Consider the following 17,718-nt stretch of genomic DNA (forward strand, 5'->3'; position numbering starts at 1 on the left):
AATATTTGTGATCAGACTAAGCAAGCTCTCAACAGAAGTCATCTTTAGAGACTGAAAGAGAAGGCTTTTTCTTTTATTATTTTTGGTGGTACTGGGAATTGAACCCAGGGCCTAATGCAAACATCCTATCACTCAGCTACATCCCCAATTCAAGGGATTTTAAAGTTTTACATGACATAGATTAGAATTTTTTTTAAAAATGTATTTGGTTGTTACAGGGTTTCACCATGCAGCTTGGACTCATGGTGATCCTCCCGCTTTCAGCCTCCCCAGTGCCAGGATTACAAGTGTGCGCCACCACACCCAGATTCTGTTGCTAGCTCAGTGCACTCTGGGGGCAGGGCTGGCATGGCATGTGGTGCCGGGGATGGAACCGAGGGCCCTAAGCTTGCCTAAGCTTGCCTAAGCAGGCACTTTAGTCCACTGAGCTATCTCACAAGCCCGAACATACATTAGAATTTTAACAAGCATAAAAACTGATCAGGCGTTGTGGTGCATGCCTGTAATCCCAGCACTCAGAAGGCTGAGGCTTGAACTCACTGACTGCCATGAGTTCAAGGCCAGCCCGGACTATATACCTAGACCCTGTTTCAAAAAATCCACACACACGCACACGTACGCGCACATGTGCATGCATGCACAGGAACACACAAACACCCCAGGAGAAACTATAAATACATGAAATTAGTACTTCTAGTATGAGGAGAATAAAGAACTTTTGAGGAAGTGACTGCAGGTGTCCCCAGAATGGCCCCCTTCTGCCTCCCGTAGCACCCATCTACCTGCTCTCTGTCCCCAAGTGCTCTGCCCTAGTTCAGAGCTCCTTGAGTTTTGCTGGAACTACAGAAGCTGCCTCCTATCCAGTGACAATCATCCAAAGTTCACAACAGTCCAGACCTTGGATCCACTTGGTAACAGAGGGATTTTTTTAAGCACATCTAATCAACTATTTCTCTGTTTAAATAACCTTTGGTGGGGGCTGGCGAGATGGCTCAGTGGTCTAAAGCACCTACATGGAACAAGCTTGGCTAAAGCACAGGGACCACAGTTCGATCCCCCAGCACCACATGCCAGCCAGCCTCGCCCCCTGGTGGGCTGAGCTGGCCACACACACACACACACACACACACACGCACACAATAAATAAATAAATGTTTAAAAAAAAATAATAACCTTTGGTGGCACCTCAATCATTAATAGCTCAGTAAGGGCTATTGCTTCTCAAATGCTCTCCATGTACCACAGCGTTAGTGGCCTTTATGTCATATCCATAACCTTTTGGCATTGGCACATTTATAATTTCTATTTTTCAGATGAAGCTAAGTTATTTGCAAAGCTCAAAAGCCCCTCATACATTTGAGAACCTCTGGCCTCGGTGTCACCTGGGGAATTAGAATACACACTCTGGAGCCCCACCTCAGACCTCTAGAGAAAGACTTCCACCTGGAGGGCTCGCCAGGTGAAAAGTCTTTCTCTAGAGGTCAATGTTTTGTGCCCACCTCAGACCTCTAGAGAAAGACTTCCACCTGGCGAGCCCTCCAGGTGATTCTGAGGCACAGGTTGGAGAATGACCACTGTGGTTAGGATACTTGCTGCAGTTCCCCAAAGACAGCACTGTCACACCCAACCCATCCCTCTGGGTTGTTTCAAAGCTCTTTCTCCCTGGAGCTTTGCCAGATCCCCTGGGATGTCCAAGCTCTGCTTCTCTGGGACCCCGAAGTGCCTTATTCCTGCTTCTGGCATAGAATTTATGGTGCTCATACAGCTGGTGTAATCATATCTCAGCACTAGGAATACAGTAGGTATTCCCTCCCCCCTTAAAAAAAAAAAAAAAAGCATCTTGGTGGTCAACACCTATAGTCTAAGCACTTGGGAGACTGAGACAGAACAATGTCAAGTTCAAGGCCAGCCTGCGCAATTTTGTGAGACCTTGTCTCAAGATTAAAAACAAAATGATCCTAGGAAAAGTAGTTCAATGTGAAGATCCTGGATTTAACCCCAGAAGCAAATAACAACAAACTCTGAAATGAACAAATAAATGAATAATCAAAGCCAGGGTGCAGAGTGAAGAGCCAAAAGGTTAAGAAGAGATGTGGAATTAACCTCCTAAGGCTTTCCTAGCAGTTTGTCCACCCTGAAGCTGCCCCAGGTCTGGTCTGCTCTGACCAGAGCCCCTTCCCAAGACTTCTTAAGAGTGGCACTGGTGTCTGAGGGTGCATGTGTAGTAGGGGACAGATGAGGGCAGCTTCCTTGAGCAGGACCCTTGTGTGGACTCACGTAGGCCTTCTACCAACTGATGGCCCCTCCCTTTTGGAAGGGCCCCTGCTCTCCCAGGAGTTTTAGAAGATGTTATCCTGCCTGGCGGGCTAGAAAGGTACCCATGCCTCCCGACTCCATCCCCATCCCCAGTACCTCACTCTTAGCAGGGGACTCAGGTGTGCTTGGCTTCCGGACAGCCACAGGTGGAGGCAGGGGGCTGCTAGCCAGAGTTGCAATCACCTGGCCCTGGGCATTCAACAACAGCTGGGGGGTCACAGCCTGGACCTGCAGGCTTTGAGCTGGTGCTGGGGCTGCCACGCTAGCTGAGTTCACCACCCATGGAAGTGTTCCAATGACCTAGGAGGAAATAAGGGAACCAGGTGTGACACACCTGGCACTAGGTGTGTCCAGAGCCACCCATCCTGGCAGGGAAAGAAACTAACTTGGACAAACCACTTAAACCCCTCTGGCCTATTTCCTCTTCAACAAAACGAAGTCTTTGCGCTCTCAGGGTCCTGCCTTTCTTCTATCCTCAGGGCTACAGCAGAGCAGCAGCAGGTCTGTTTGTGAATCAGAGATGCCAACTGGATGCCCCTTGAATGCCAGGATTCAGGTATTGGATGCCAATACCTGCTCTGGGAGGGTGCTCCATACATGAAATCCTTTAACTAGAACGAGTGTCTCCAGGGTGGGGTGGTGGCTGCATCCCCGCTCCCCTCAGTAGCATCAGAGGCCTACAAACAGCAGCTCGGTGCCTGTCATGCCATGCTCCTGGCTGCTTCCTACTGGCCTTACCGACCTCCACCCCCAGCCTCCAGAGCCCTTACTTTGACCACTTGCCTGTCCCTGAGCATTGGTGAGGATCTGACTGCTGATCCCTGGCATGCTGGGGATGGCGCTGGTAATGACCGGAGTTGTAGTGAGGGAACCCAGGATCTGAGTCTGTGCCCCAAGGGAAGCAGCACTGATCTGTGGGTGGAGGAAGAGCCCTGCTCAGAGACTGAGGGGCAAGAGACCCAGACAGAGGGAAGTGGGCCGAGGGCATGGGGCGGGCAGATACCCATGTCTACTAACTGAACAGTACGCAGGGACTAGAGGGACAGGGGGAAGGAGGGGTCATGACCATGTAACTGGTCAATGTTTTGTGCCAGGCTGGGAGGTAGAAGGGCCAGACTGTAGTTGGCTGATGTGCTCCAGGTCACATCCAGCAGCCCTGCTAACAAGCCAGGAGCCACATGGGACAGATACTGGCACAAGGGCTGGGGCCTCTGGCTGCACCTCAGTGGCAGCTCACAAGTTTGCAATCCCTAAGGCACATCCCACCCGCCAAGGCTGGTCTACTGGTTCAGGTTCTGGAGCATCTGCCCAGGACTCTTGGCAGAGGTTGTCCTCTTTTGTCTGGGCTGGACAAGCTGACAGCTCTCAGGAGCCCATCTCTGTTGAAGTGTTGGAAAAGGGCTGCATTCAAGGGGCTGCTCCTCCACTGGCCAAGATTTGGTCCATCCCCGGTCAGCCCTGGGTGTGGGCAGCAGCTTACGATTCCAGGACTAAACGCAAAGCCTGCAGGCTGGACGGTGATCTGTGGGGTGGTGTCCACTGGCTTGGGGGTGGGAGCAGCAGCGGAGGTGGCAGTGGGCTGCGGTAGGATGGCAGGCGTGGTCTGCAGCAGCGGCTGGGTCTGGAACAGCGTCGGGGGCTGGGCTGGTGGCCGGGGCTGGGCTGGTGAGGAGGCTTGGGCTGGCGGGGCAGCTTGTACAGGTGCCGGAAGAGCGGTGTTCAGCACGGCAGCTGCTACGGAGCAAGGCAAGAGACAGAGGTGCTCAAACGCCTAGCCACAGCCTGGAGCAGCTCGAATCCTAAGGGATCTGGCATGAGGACAGGGGTCGGGGCAGCGGGCATGGGAGCAGGCAGCCACGATTCCCTTGATCCTTGAAGGGCTGGCACATGCCAACATCAAGAACCAGATGTCAACTCTTCTTGCAGTCCTTCGCAGGAGGCTGGTCACTAGGTGGATTCTGGCGTGGGGGCAGGGGGTGATCTCAGGCAGTCGCTGATGGAAGAAAGGCCTGCTGGCCAGCATGGTGTCCTGGCCTAGAGTCCCGAAATGGAGCAGCAGCTCTGTGACTGGGTGCCTGGGATACTGGATCCAGACTCCAGGGCTGTCACCCCAGGTGGGCTGCGGGTTCTGAGTCCAACATGGCAAGCACACGTGCAGGGGCGGTAGTGTAGGGTGGTGGGGGCCTGGTGCAGTCCTGGGGAGAATTGCCTGTTACCTTGGAGACCGGCTAAAGGTGGCTTGAAAATTCCCCCCGTAGGAGAAGCAGCGGTCAGTCCTGGGAGGGCAGCCACAGTTGCTGTAGGAATTGTCCACACGGCCAGCCCCTGCTGCCCAGCCACTTGACCTGCAATACTGATGGGGATAAGAAGAGGTTGAGTAACTGCCCCTGCTGGAACCATAACTCCTGTCAGAACTGTGGCTAAGTTTTCCTGAGTCAAGACCTGCAAAAGCAAACAAGATTTCAAAAAGAAAAGAAAAAATAAAAAATCAACATTGACAGTGCAAAAACTGGGTCTCTCAGACCCAGAAGAATACACACAAAGCATTCTGAGGGCAGTGGGGAAAGGCCATAGAGGGTGGGCAGAGCCAAGCCTTAGCTGGAGCTCGACCCTGAGGAGTGACTGGGCCACACTATTCTGCCTGCAGAGGAATCCTCCAGGCCAAGTCAGGGCTGGGCCTGCCCCCAGCCAGCCCTCTTGCCTCTTAGTCTGTTACCTTCCAGACCTTCCAGGGGCCCTGGCCCACAAGACCAGTGCTTTGCAGCCAGGGAGCTGGGGCAGAGGCTGCAACCAAGTGGACAGGGGCCCAAAGAGGCCTCCAAGAAGCTCTGGGGAAGGAAACCCTCGACTGGCTGGCTAGGGATCAGGCCAAGGAGCAGATGCCACAGGGCTCTGCGTATCTGCAGGATCCCCAAGGCACAGACTCACTGGCTAGGGCCTTTCTCTGGCTCTAAATGAGGCCTCTAAATAACCCATTAACTCTTCCAGGCATTGGCAGGTGAGACTGACAAGGACACTCAGTCATTACTGGATAAGTGGGTACTCTGGCAGCATGAAAGCAACATCCAGTTTCTTTTTTTTTGTTTTGTTTTGTTTTTTGGAGGAACTGGGGATTGAACTCAGGCCCTTGCGCTTGCCAAAGAAGCACTTATTCTACTGAGACATCTCCCCGGCCCTAAATCAGTTTCTACAATTCTTTCTGGACCCAAGGAGATGGCCTGCAGAACAGTTCCTCTTTCCTAATGGGCCCAGTTGGGTCAGGTGTAGACCAGGGTGCCTAGCGAGAGACTCCCTCCCTCAAGCAACAGCTTCTTCCCAGTCCCGCCTCATGCAGGACCCCAGGACCACCCCACCCCTGGCTCTGTCCAGCTCCCTGGGGTGGCTCTCACCTGGGGGGCAGCTTGTACAGTCAGTGGTGTCAGGGTCTGCGATGCCTGAGGCTGGCTTGGGGCTTGGCTGAAGGTGGCAATGTCAGGGGCAGGGCCCGGAGGGATCCCCGGGACTGACTTCACTTCACATGGCATCGAGAGAAAGAAGAACAAGCAGTGAGCCTGGTGGAGTAGCACATCGTGTCTGCAGCCTCAAGGGACATTCTCAGCCCTGTGCTATAGTTCTGCATGACTCCAGGCCACTTGTCGGCCTTCCCTAGACCACAAGGCAGCTTGCCCCATGCCATTCCTAGTGACACAAGAAGGCTGGGGAGTGCCATGCTAGATCAGGCAGACAGGCCACCCTCTTCCCACATCTAGATGAAGAGAAGGCAGGTCTCTGCACAGCTGGCTATCAGCCCCTCATTTCCTGGCTTTATAGGACACTGTGACCTGTCATATAAACAGCAAAAGGGCCTCAAGCAGATATGAGACAGAGAGGTAAAGAGCTAGAACTGACAGGCACAGGTATTCTGGACTCAGCCAGCAATAGAATCGCTATTTATTGGATTTAAAAAAAAAAAAAAAAAAGTGATGGGCCAGTGAGAAAGCTCAGCAGTCTAAAGTGCCTGCTTAGGTAAGTTTAGGCAGGCGCAGGGGACCATGGTTCAATCCCTGGTAACACATGTGGGGCCAGCCCTGCCCCCACCTCAGGGTGGGCTGAGCTGGCCAAAAAAAAAAAAAAAAAAAGCGCTGGTTTTGGCAAAGTCCTTAAAGACTGGACTTGTCTTTGCCACGCTGCAGGCACTCAGGAACCTCCAGACCTACCAGGTTTTCTCTGCCATCCCCCAAAACCTGAAGTCAGATGAGCAGTTGCTATAAGTTTCTAAAGGAACCCCCAGGATCTATAGCTTATCACTTCCTCCTGCGACCCTGGCAAGGAATTGGGAGGCGCTGACCAGGAAACCTCACTGATGTTACACTAGACTGAAATGCAGGACCAGCATGGTGCTGTACACTTGTAGTCCTAGCACTCAGGAGGCTGAGGCAGGCCAGCCTAACTGCATAGTGAGTAGTGAGGCCCTGTCTCAAAAAGACAAAAAAAGAAAAAGAATTCATTCATTTATATATTTTTCTGTATTTAGGACAGGTCTACAAGGTCTACATGGTCTCACTACGTAGATCAGAGTTGTAGTGATTCTCCTGTTTTCAGCCTCCCAAGTGCTGGGATTACAGGCGCGTGCCACCACGCCTAGTCTCCCTATCTAAGTGCATCCTGGGGGCTGCACCAGCACTACATCACATTTTAGATGTACAAAAGATCAGGCTAGGGGCTGGGGTGATGGCCCAGTGGAATAAGCGCGTCCCTGGAAAGTGCAAGGGCCTGAGTTCAATCCCAGGTTCCGAAAAAAAAAAAAAAAATCCCTTAAAAGTTGAAAACTCATAAACAAAAGACCAGGCTGACTGCACATCGAGACCCTGCCTCAGAAAGACAAAAAGAGAAAGAAAAAAAAAAAAAAAACTGGGCTCAGGAATATAGCTAATTTCAATAGCCCTGGGTTCAACCCTCAATCACACACACACACAGACACACACACGTGTGCAAATACTAAAATTTCTTTTCTTTTTTTACATACCAGGGACTAAACTCAGGACCTCATGCTTGCCAGGCAAGCATATGCCACCAAGATAAATGCCCAGTCCTAAAATTATTTCATGGAAAGGAAATTTCATAAAATGCTTCAAATTATAAACCTCTAAAATAAGATATACAGGGGCTGGAGAGATGGCTCAGTGGTCTAAAGCACCTACTTAGAACAAGCTTAGCAAAGCATCAGGGACCGTGGTTCAATCCCCCAGCACCACATGCCAGCCAGCCCCGCCCCCTGGTGGGCTGAGCTGGCCACACACACCACACACACTCATTCTCTCTCTGTCTCTCTCTTTGTCTCTCTCTCTCTCTCAAATAAATAAAAAAAAAAAAAAAAAAAAAAAAAAAAAAAAAAAAAAAAAAAAAAAAAAAAAAAAAAAAATATACAGCACCATAAACACTTATACTTTCGTGCTGATGTGTAAATAACTGACCTCAGGCTCCCCACTCCACATCGGATTGAACCCACAGCCTTTGCACTGAGCTACATCCCAACCCCTTTTAAAATTTTATTTTAATTAATTAATTTATTTATTTATTTTGCGGAACCGGGGATTGAACTCAGGCCCTTGCACTTGCCAGGGAAGTGCTTATTCAATTAAGCCATCTCCCCAGCCCCCTGTAAGGTCAACTTTGCAGAGGAACCACACCTATACATCTGAGAGGAGAGAGCAAACATTTGCTGGGATCGACCTAATCTACATACTTAGTGTGAGGAAGGCAAGATGCCCTTCTTCACTCAGCTTCTGAAACCCCTGGCCCAACCACAAAAAAGATAGTTGGAAAGGCTGGCAGGATTCTGAAGGCCCAGTCCTCTCTGCACTGGGCCCCACAATCTGGTTCAGACTTGCGATCCCTTGAAGGTTCATTTAAGTCCCCTAAACTGAGCCCTGCCAATCTCTTCCCACCTTAGCCTGAGCAATTCCTGCTTAGACCTGGAAGTGATTGCCAGGAGAGCTAAAACTCTAGGAACAAGGAGTGCAGACTAGCCCTGCTGGCTAGGAGAACAGGCTGAGGCAAAGGCTGTCCAGTGGAAAGAAGACAAGATCCTTAGGTCAGGGCTGGCCTGATACCTCAGCGGACTAAAGCTCCTGCTTAGGCAGATCGCAGCGGCTGGGGTTAAATCCCAGCATGTTGTGCCGCTCTCCGCCCCTGAGGCATGCTGAGAAAGTGACTGAGACTTGGAGTGGTGGCGCACACCTGTAATCCCAGCACTTGGGAGGCTGAAAAACAGGAAGATCACTGTGAGGCTGATCTATGTAGTGAGTCCCTATACACCCTGTATCCCCTGTACTAAATGCAAAAAAAAAAAAAAAAGATCCTAAGGTCGCCTGGTCCCTGGTCCCTGAAGTTGTGCTAGCTCCCCACAGGAACACAGGAGGAACTCAAAGGTGTGTTAATGACTAGGAGTGATGGACTCATACCAGCTGATTCTGCAGAGGGGTCTGGGTTGCCTGGACCAGCTTCACCAGCAGGTTCACTGGTGTCAGCAGGGCCCCTGCTCTGGGAGTTCTCAGCAGCCACACTCTCGAGTCCTTTGCCCTCCTCCTCAGCAGGGAGCTGGGAGTCCACGCCAACTTCCAGTACCCGGATGGTCTCATGGCCTGACATCACGATGACCTGCAGGCAGAAGATGGGGACATTTATGGGGGGAGGGGGCACTGCATGGCCCCTGGGGCTGAGTTCTGGACGTGGCCAGAGTACAGACAAGTGAACACTTGAGGAAGCTGACCTCCTATCCAGAGGCATTCTTGCCAGAAAGCTAGGGCAAGGCTAAGCTACTGCTCCGACTCCCGGGAAAGAGCTGCTAGGAGAAGGTAGACCCTGGGGTCAGGGAAAAGAGGCTGGCTTGACCTGGGCAAACCAGGCAAAGTCCAACAGCGCCAAAGCCTTTGGGAGGTATTTCTATTTGCTCTCCTTCCTGAACTCAGTTCAAGGAGGGAGAAACATCCTGCCCCTAGCTTGTGGATATGTCTCCTTGGGTGCTAAGACACTGGAATGTGGCCTCCAACATAGTATTTATACCTTAAGTCAGGCCCAGAAAAAAATTCATGTTTTTTCTTGACACTGTCAGGAAGTTTTGCAAAGCTAAAGGACTTGGATATGAAGCCCCACACTGCTGCCTAACTTTTTGAACTTTATTTGTAAAACCCTACAGTGAAAGGCTAGATTTCTCTGCAAATTAGCCTCCTGGAAAAGGGGCCAGGCATCAGAAAGACACATCTCTAGAGACTAACCCATGCTGGCCTGCACAGTCCTGCCATTCACAAGCACCTTCAACCACGTGGTCCCTGGGCCTTTTGGACACTCAGATTCCTGCTCCTACTCCCGTTACTCAGCTCCTACCTCAGCACAGAAGTGCGGCCTTTGGGCCCTTCAAGACTCAGGGAAACAAAGAATCAGAGACAAGTACTGTGCAAGAAGAGCCTTGTGGCAGCTGTGCCTGGCACTCCACCCCCACCTGACACACTCCCACGGCACACTCCTGAAGCCTGAAAACTGGACCCAGCCAGAGGCTGCGCTGGGCAAAGTGACAATGTGACTCTTCAGGAGAATTTGAGTGAAAAAAATCCCACAGAGCAGGTCACTTCTGCTGACTCAAACTTGACCTACAAGGGTCATTCCCAGTGCATTTTAAGAGGTATTAATTTTTGTTCTGCCTTTAAAGCAATGGTATAGAGATTAAATGATCATTGAAAAAAATATCAGAAAATACAAGTGAGAAGATAGAGTAAAACACCTGACATCCAACTCTTTCTTCATGTACACTCATATGTATCTGCATACTCTAATTTTTATTTTAAAATTACCACTCAAATCTCCAAAATTAGCCACTGAGAAACCCTAGCTGGGCAACTCCCTCAAACCAGTAAAGTAGCCATGAACTTGGTAAGTAACCCACACTGAGGGGCTCTGCGAAGTCTTTGCCCCTTGCCCACACCCCTTGGTCCACCACCCTCACCACCCTCACCTCTCCTTGGCCTGAAAAATACCTGCTCATTGACAGTCAGAGAGGACTCGGACCCGGCTCCAGGATCCATGGTTCCTGGGCAGGCTGGGGTGGGGACTGGGCCACACCTAGCGTGTCCTGGGTAAGATGGAGTTGGAAAAGCAAACGCTGATGTGACACAGTAATCAAATTCCCAGACCACCTAGAAAAGTCAAAAATAGAATGGCAGAAAGACAGAGCTACAGCAGTAGAAAGAACAGCATTTGGAGAACTTCAGAGCCTCGCTTCCTATAGCATCCCAAGAGACCTACATACAGGAGCCACTGTGCCCAGAGTGACAAAGGAGAGAGGACCAGGTATCTGTCCCAGGGGCTTCCTCGTGCCAGTGGAAGACAGTGCCCCCAGCAGTCCACAACTGATGTGACAGACACTCAGAAGCTCAGACAGAGGTGCTTCTCGGGAAAAACTGGGACAGAACTTCTGGAAAAAGATGGTGAAGACATAAATTAGCTAGGGGCAGTGGTGCACACCTACAGTCCCAGCTGCTCCAGAGGCTAAGACAGGAAGATCCAAGAGATCCGGAGCTCAGGAGGTCCGGTCCAGCTCTGGACTTTACCATGCATAATTATCACCTGGAGCACTTACTAAAAATGCAGCTCTCCAGGTGCTTTCCCTCTAAAACCCCCAGAAACTCTGACTTGGGGGCTGAATCCCAGAATTAGCTCTCCAGTGATTCAGTAGCACTGACCTAAGGACACTAATGACCCTTATACAGCTAAGAAGTAAGGAGTGGGTGAGCCCCTGGTGGGGCAGGTTGTCTGTCACCACAAATCAGTCTTAGGAAATAAAAGAAATAAAAGGGATATACAGGTTTAAACATTTACACAGGAAACAGGGTGATTAGCCTTTGGTTTCCTCTGAGTGCTTACTGTGGGCTAAATATGTAACACTAATTAATGTATTATGCATGCACCCTAGGGGGTGAGAGGTAGGGACATTATTACCACTGAGTTACACTAGGGGAAACCAAGAGGTGTTCTGGGATGCAGACCATTACAAAGAGGCTCTGAGCAGGATTTAAATTAACCAACTGGGGCCAGGGAGATAGCTCAGCAGCATAAGTACCTGCCTGGCAAGCACAAGGTCCCCAAGTTTGATCCCCAGGACAGCAAAAATAAATACATTAACCAATTGGTTTTCTATGTTTACTTGTGAGTCTGTCCAAGGCATAGGTCTCTTGTCTGGAGATGGGCGGCAGTCATAGTAAGTGAACCTCTGTGTGTCACTGGTCCCTGCTGAGGCCTGCAGTGGCCAGTGAAGCAGGAAACCTCCAAGGACAAGGCCACAGCTAAGGACATCTGGCTCCAACCTCAATTAACTAGATAAAGACTGTAGCTACAGGCATCTCACTCCCAGGTGGAGACTTTCCTGGAGCACAATTCTCTTCAATTAACATGTCTTACTTGGAGAAGTCCTTGAGAGACTTCCAAGGTCCCAGACTGGTCCTGCTCAGATTCTTACCTTTTTTCTATATTCCCCTCCTTTGTTCTGATAACTAAATAAACAGGCTGCCCAGAAAAGATATTGGTCTTAGCCCCCAGAGAATCTCAAATTCTGTTAAGAGGGTTTTGCTTTTCTGAGAGGATCCTGGAGCCTAAAATCACATACTCCTTTGGGGGATTGTAGGCCTGATCAGCTCACAACGAGGGATGACATTAACTCATTAGTTCTGGATTCCACACCTTTCCCTCTTTCTCCCCTAGGTTTTCTTGTTTGTGGTGCTGGTGCTGCGGATGGAACCCAAGGCCTTATGTGCGCTAGAAAACCACCCTATCATTGAACTCATCCAGTCACCCACGCTATGGTCTGAATGTGTCTCCTCCAAATTAATATGGAGAAATCCTCCCCCTCAAGAGGAGGGTACTGAGATGATTAGGCTATGAGGGAAAAAACTCTCATGAATAGGATTAGTGTCTTTATAAGAGAGACACTGGTCCCTTCCACTGTGCAAGGCCACAGCAAGAAGGGACAGGCCCTCCCCAGACACTGGAGCCTTGATCTTGGACTTCCAAGCCCTCAGAACTGTGAGAGGTAACCTCTTGTTTATAAGCTAATTAGATGATAATATTTTATTACAGCAGCCCAAGCAGACAAAGACAAAGGCATCTAACATAAAATTCGCCATTTTATTTCTGTTGTGTTGAGGACTGAACCCAGAGCAAGTGCTACCACTGGGCTACATCCCTAGCCTGTCTAACCATTTCACAGCCTACAATTCAGTGCAATTAAGCACATTCAGAATGCTGTGTGCCCACCACTGTTTCTTTTTCCAGAACATTCTCATTAACCCAAAAAGAAAACCCATGTCTACTTGCATGCACCCTCTAGGGCCATCTCCCAGCTCCTGGTAACTATAATGTGATTTTTCTCTCTATGAATTTGTATAATTTGAATATTTTATATAAATGGAATTGCACAATATGTGGCCTACTTTTTCCTCAGCATAACGTTTTTAACATTCACTCTTACAGTGGCATGTAGCATTAGTTTCATGCATTTTTATGGCTGAATATTTTATTGTGTGGATTAAATACACTTTGTCTACCCATTCACTAGTTGACGGATATTTGGGTTGTACTTTCCTTTGGCTACTGTGCATAGTATGTCTATAGTATATCTATGAATATTTGTGTACAATTTAACATAAATTTCCAATTCTTTGGGGTGTGTATGTAGGAGTGGAATTGCATGGGTTTTAGCACCTTTACCCTTTAGCAGAATGTTCCTCATTCAAGCACATGAGAACTATGAGGTACCTTCTCTCCTCTCCTCTCTCCAATATTTCTGAAATGAGTGTCAAGAAAGGGCAAGCAACTCAAGGATAAGTTGAGCCATTTGAAAAAAGGGCAGGGGTCAAGGATTTAGCTCAATGGCACAGCACCTGCCTGGCAAGGGTTAGGTCCTGAGTTCAATTCCTGCTACATCCCCTCACCAAAAAAAAAAATAAATAAACAAGCTTTCCCTTTTCAAGTAGGACAAGGGAGTCAGGAGGGGCAGAGAAATTTTCTAGAACAAGTGAGCATCTGCCTACCTCACTAGGGCTCTGGCTTCATTACTGGGTGATGTTCCCTGTGCCTGATCAAATGCTGTACACGGTAGTCTTCCAGGATTTTCAGAGAACTTGGCAATTTACCACCACCTCTGGGTGAGATTTGAGATGTACCATTAAAGCTGTTACATATAGGATTCCAAAAGAAAGCCATCTACAAATTAAAATAAGAGGCAGAGATAAACTTGAAAGGAAAGGTGTACAAGTGAATTGGGTCCCTTATACACACATTTCATGGGGAGAAGAAACTTCTACTTCCAATGAAGGACATCAGGCAGAGGCAGTGGCAGTGGCTAGTCAGAGGCATCTGCTCCAGAGGGACTAAAATGCTGCTCATGTCTTCTTGAGACCTCTGGTTCATTGCTACCAGCTGTGGCCATTCTCAAGGAGTGGTAAGGAGAAGCAAGCACGTTATTGGGCTAAGCTGAATGCCGCAGCTCATCCACTCTTTACTTCCTCTTCAGGTGGTCTCACCCAGGCTGACAACTACTGTATCTACATCTTCAGCTTGCACTTCACTTGGGAACTCTGCAGTCACATATCCACTGCCTGCTGGCAGCTTGTCTTGTACTATCAGATACAAGTGACAGATAGGTACGGTGATTCTCATAGCTCCTCTTCCCTTGAGAGTCTGTGAGTTATGAGGACTCAGGTGCTCAGTGTCCGGGCCTTTGTGTCAACGGCAAGGTCAGTCCTGAGCTAGTCTCTGGCCACAGGCAGGTCCACGCTGGCCCATGAACTTCAGCCCATTGATGATCCAGGCTGAGTGGAAGCAAGGACCTCCTCCATCTCTTACTAGCAGATATGTGTCTCTTCTGTAACAAATACCTCTTGGACACACTTAGCATTTTGACCCACGTGCTTTCTTCCTTGCAAGAAACTCCCCACTTTTTTAAAATTTTGAGCCTCAGGTTGGCATCACTGATCAACAGCCATCTTCAGTTTGCTTTTTGACCACTTTGCGACCCTCAACTGTCTGTTTTAAGAAACAATATAAACAGATCGCAGTGCAACTGCTCTTGTTAAAGCCAGGAGGGGCAAGAACAAAGCCCCTCAAGAGTCTTCTTGCTATCTTTCTCCAGTGAGGCATGTTTGATAAACTCCAGAACCAGCCTGGTGAGCAACCACATGGTTCACTCATCCTGGCTCTCTGGTGCTGGCGTTTACAACTCAGGCAACCTCAACATCTTCAGCTCTCCACAGGGTCCCTGCTTGCCTCCTACAGAGCTGCCACTTCCCTGGCCAGAAGACTGGGACCACACAGACAGCTGGGGCTGAGCTGAATGGTACAGCCTGTCCCTCCCTCCCCATCCAGTCCAACAACTGCCGAACCTTAATCTGGGAACTCTGGGCTCATAAATCCAACTGCCTATCAACGTGCTCACATCATGTCCCACTCCACGTGGTTTCAGTTCACTTCTGCTGCACACAAGTAGTACGTGCCCAGTGCCAGGTTGAAGCAGGAGAGATGTCACGTCGTCGCTGCTTGGTAGATTTTCTATATGTCCTCCACCTTTTCCATCCCTGGCCCCATCCTACCTGCTAAGAAATAATCACTTTATTTTTTTATTTTTTTGGTACCAGGGATTGAACTGTTGAGAAATAATCACTCAGGACTTTTACACATACTATTAGGGTTGGGTGCACACTCTAATATCACTGGGTTCCTAATTGCAGCTGTTATTTTTTATTACAACCCTAGAAGTCCAACCCTAGTGTGCTCTACCACTGGGCTACATCTCCAGCCTTGTTACTTTATTTATATATTTAATGTATTTGGTTGTTGCAGGGTTTCACTACGCAACTTGGACTCATAGTGATCTTCCTACTTTTAGCCTCCCCAGCACTGGGATTACAGGTGTGCGCCACTATGGACTCTGATCAGCTCAGCCCACCCTGAGGGTGTGGTTGGCACAGCATGTAGCGCCAGGAATCCAACCACAGTCCCTGCGCTTGCCTAAGCCTGCCTAAGCAGACCCTTTAGTTTGCTGAGCTATTTTGCCGGCCCTCCAGCCTTTTTAAATTTTTACTCTGCGGTAAATTAGGAACACTAATCTAAAAAAATTTGATCGTCCTGCCTCAGCCTTCTGAGTGACCTCAGCTTTGATATTTACCAGGTACAGGATTTTGGAGAAATGATTTAATGTCTACGTCTCAGTTTCCTCATCTGTAAAAATAGAAATAAGAGCACATACTTCTTAAGGCGATTGTGAGGACTGAGTAAAATTTTTTTGCAAAAGACAGCAATGTGTAATACAAAGCCCATGTTTGAATACCAATCGTCTTGGTCTTCTAACTGTGTACTGTTGCCGTGCCGTCCCCACCTTTGGGGAGCCCTGAGACTGCGACTGAGACTGTGCGTGGTGGCACACACCTATAATCCCAGCACTTGGAGGCTGTAAACAGGAGAATCACTATGAGTCCAATCTAGTAGTGAGACCCTGAACACCCTGTAGACCCTTCCCTAAAATACAGGAAAATAAATAAATAAATGTGTACTGTTTCTAATGTCATCAATTATTATACTCTCTTTAAAATATTTTTTTTAAAAGACAAGGCAAAAAATTAAGATTTTTTGAAAGCAAATGTTAACATTTAATTATCTGTCCAATCTTGCATAACTGTATCTGTTAATCTGAGCAATTTTTTTTTGGACAGAGTGCACAGGGTATACAGGGTTTCACTGTATAGATCGGACTTGTAGTGATCTTCCTGTTTACAGCCTGGGGCTGGCAGAGCAGGCCTGAGGATCGAACTCCAGGCCCCTGCTTTTGCCTAAGTAGGTGCTTTAATCCACTGAGCTATTTGGCTGGCCCCTGAGCAACAATAAAAATAGATAACAAGGGGCCGGGGAGATGACTCAGTAGAATAAGCGCTTTCATGGCAAGCACAAGGGCCTGAGTTCAATCTCCGGTTCTGCAAAAAAAAAAAAAAAAGATAACATAACCACCATTCTTAATTAGCTATTCCTGTTTTGAAAATCTGTAACATATGTATTGTTGTATGCTATCCTGTTTCTATCTTTTTTCTATTTGTTTTTTGCTTCTGTTTTTTACTCTTCAAAATAAAATAAAATTGAATTTAAAAAATAAATTCTGGGGGGTCTTTTTTGAGACAGGGTCTCACTATGTAGGTCAGGCTGGCCTTGAACTCTGGCAATTCTCCTGCCTCAGCCTCCTTACTGCTCAGATTACAGGGGTATGGCATCATACCCACCTAGGACTGGATAAATTAATACATGTACAACACTGACATCAATGCTCGGCACATATAAAGTGCTCAGAAAGTGGCAGGTATAATAATTGACATATATTACTTCAATTACGTATTTGACTTTAGTGTAAGAGTTAAGAATTTAGGTCCACCTCTCAGGATCACCATTGCTTAGCTACGAGGTCTTAAACAAAAGCCCATCTTTTTTACCTTAATTATAGTACATGAAATGGAGGTAGTATTATAGGAGATTGTATGAGTTCAAGAAATGTTATTCTCAAAATAAATAAATAAATAAATAAATAAATAAATAAATGTATTCTCATTCACTTCTGACACCTGTCCCACAAAACTACAGAACCCAGTGATTAAGTAGATAAACAACATAGTCTGACCAGAGTGACTGTCTACAGGTGGACAGTTTATTTCTCTGTTCTCTATTTTTTTCTGTGTGTGTGTGTGTGTGTGTGTGTGTGTGTGTGTGTGTTTGCAGTGCTAGGGAGGAACCCATGGACTTAAGGATGGCAGGCAAACACCACCACTGAGCTACAACCCCAATCCTATTTCTGTTTCCTCACTGAAAAATCCTACTAGAGCTTACGTTGAAATTGTTTAAGGCCAGAGCAAGGCAAGTGGGGAAGTGACGAGGAGGCGGAGTGTACCAGCTGGCCTCCCTTGTCCACAGCACCCACCATGATCAGACAACCCAGGCAAGTTTTTTGGAGGGGTGAGGGTGAGTTTCAGGACAGCATCTTGTTTTGTAGCTCAGGCTGGCCTTGAACTCACAGTGATCCTCCTGCCTCACCCTCCAGAGTGCTGGGATTGCAGGTATTCAACACCCTGCCAGGGTCCAGCAAAGACTAGTTTAATAAAGACAGATTTCAAGTTAGTTTCTTAAAACGAAAAACAAAAAGTAATTTCTTCTTCTGCTCTCCCCTCCCTTATGCTCAAATTATATTCATCCCAGGAAGGGTAAAGAATATCCATGAAATGGCAATTTTATTTGTTTGTTGTTATGCTAGGGATTGAATCTAGAACCTGAGCGTGCTACCTGCCTCTTACCTCTACCATAAGCCACATCCTCAACGTTGCTGTTCTAACCTGCCACGCA

At 48.2% G+C, this 17,718-nt stretch overlaps 1 protein-coding gene across 17 annotated transcripts in view; it reads right to left on the reverse strand.

Annotated features, from left to right (window-relative positions):
* The window catches only part of Pou6f1 (POU class 6 homeobox 1), a 28,435-nt gene that overhangs the window by 5,601 nt on the left and 5,116 nt on the right, over nt 1-17,718 (reverse strand). For 2 of the 17 annotated variants that reach the window (XM_023722697.1, XM_023722707.1), the window contains exons 2-9: nt 13,377-14,361; nt 10,329-10,487; nt 8,760-8,955; nt 5,706-5,827; nt 4,533-4,758; nt 3,797-4,050; nt 3,100-3,228; nt 2,413-2,616 (exon numbers count right to left, since the gene is read on the reverse strand). In XM_023722697.1, the coding sequence (XP_023578465.1) occupies nt 2,413-2,616; nt 3,100-3,228; nt 3,797-4,050; nt 4,533-4,758; nt 5,706-5,827; nt 8,760-8,955; nt 10,329-10,376 (1,179 nt within the window). In that variant the 5' untranslated portion in view covers nt 10,377-10,487; nt 13,377-14,361. Of the gene's footprint in view, nt 1-2,412; nt 2,617-3,099; nt 3,229-3,796; nt 4,051-4,532; nt 4,759-5,705; nt 5,828-8,759; nt 8,956-10,328; nt 10,488-13,376; nt 14,362-15,508; nt 15,562-17,299; nt 17,507-17,718 lie in introns of those variants that run through there. The other 15 variants (XM_023722699.1, XM_023722698.1, XM_023722704.1 and 12 more) reach the window with 15 other exon arrangements.

The sequence above is a fragment of the Octodon degus genome, unplaced genomic scaffold (assembly GCF_000260255.1).
Source record: "Octodon degus isolate 3935 unplaced genomic scaffold, OctDeg1.0 scaffold00093, whole genome shotgun sequence".
Classification (NCBI taxonomy): domain Eukaryota; kingdom Metazoa; phylum Chordata; class Mammalia; order Rodentia; family Octodontidae; genus Octodon; species Octodon degus.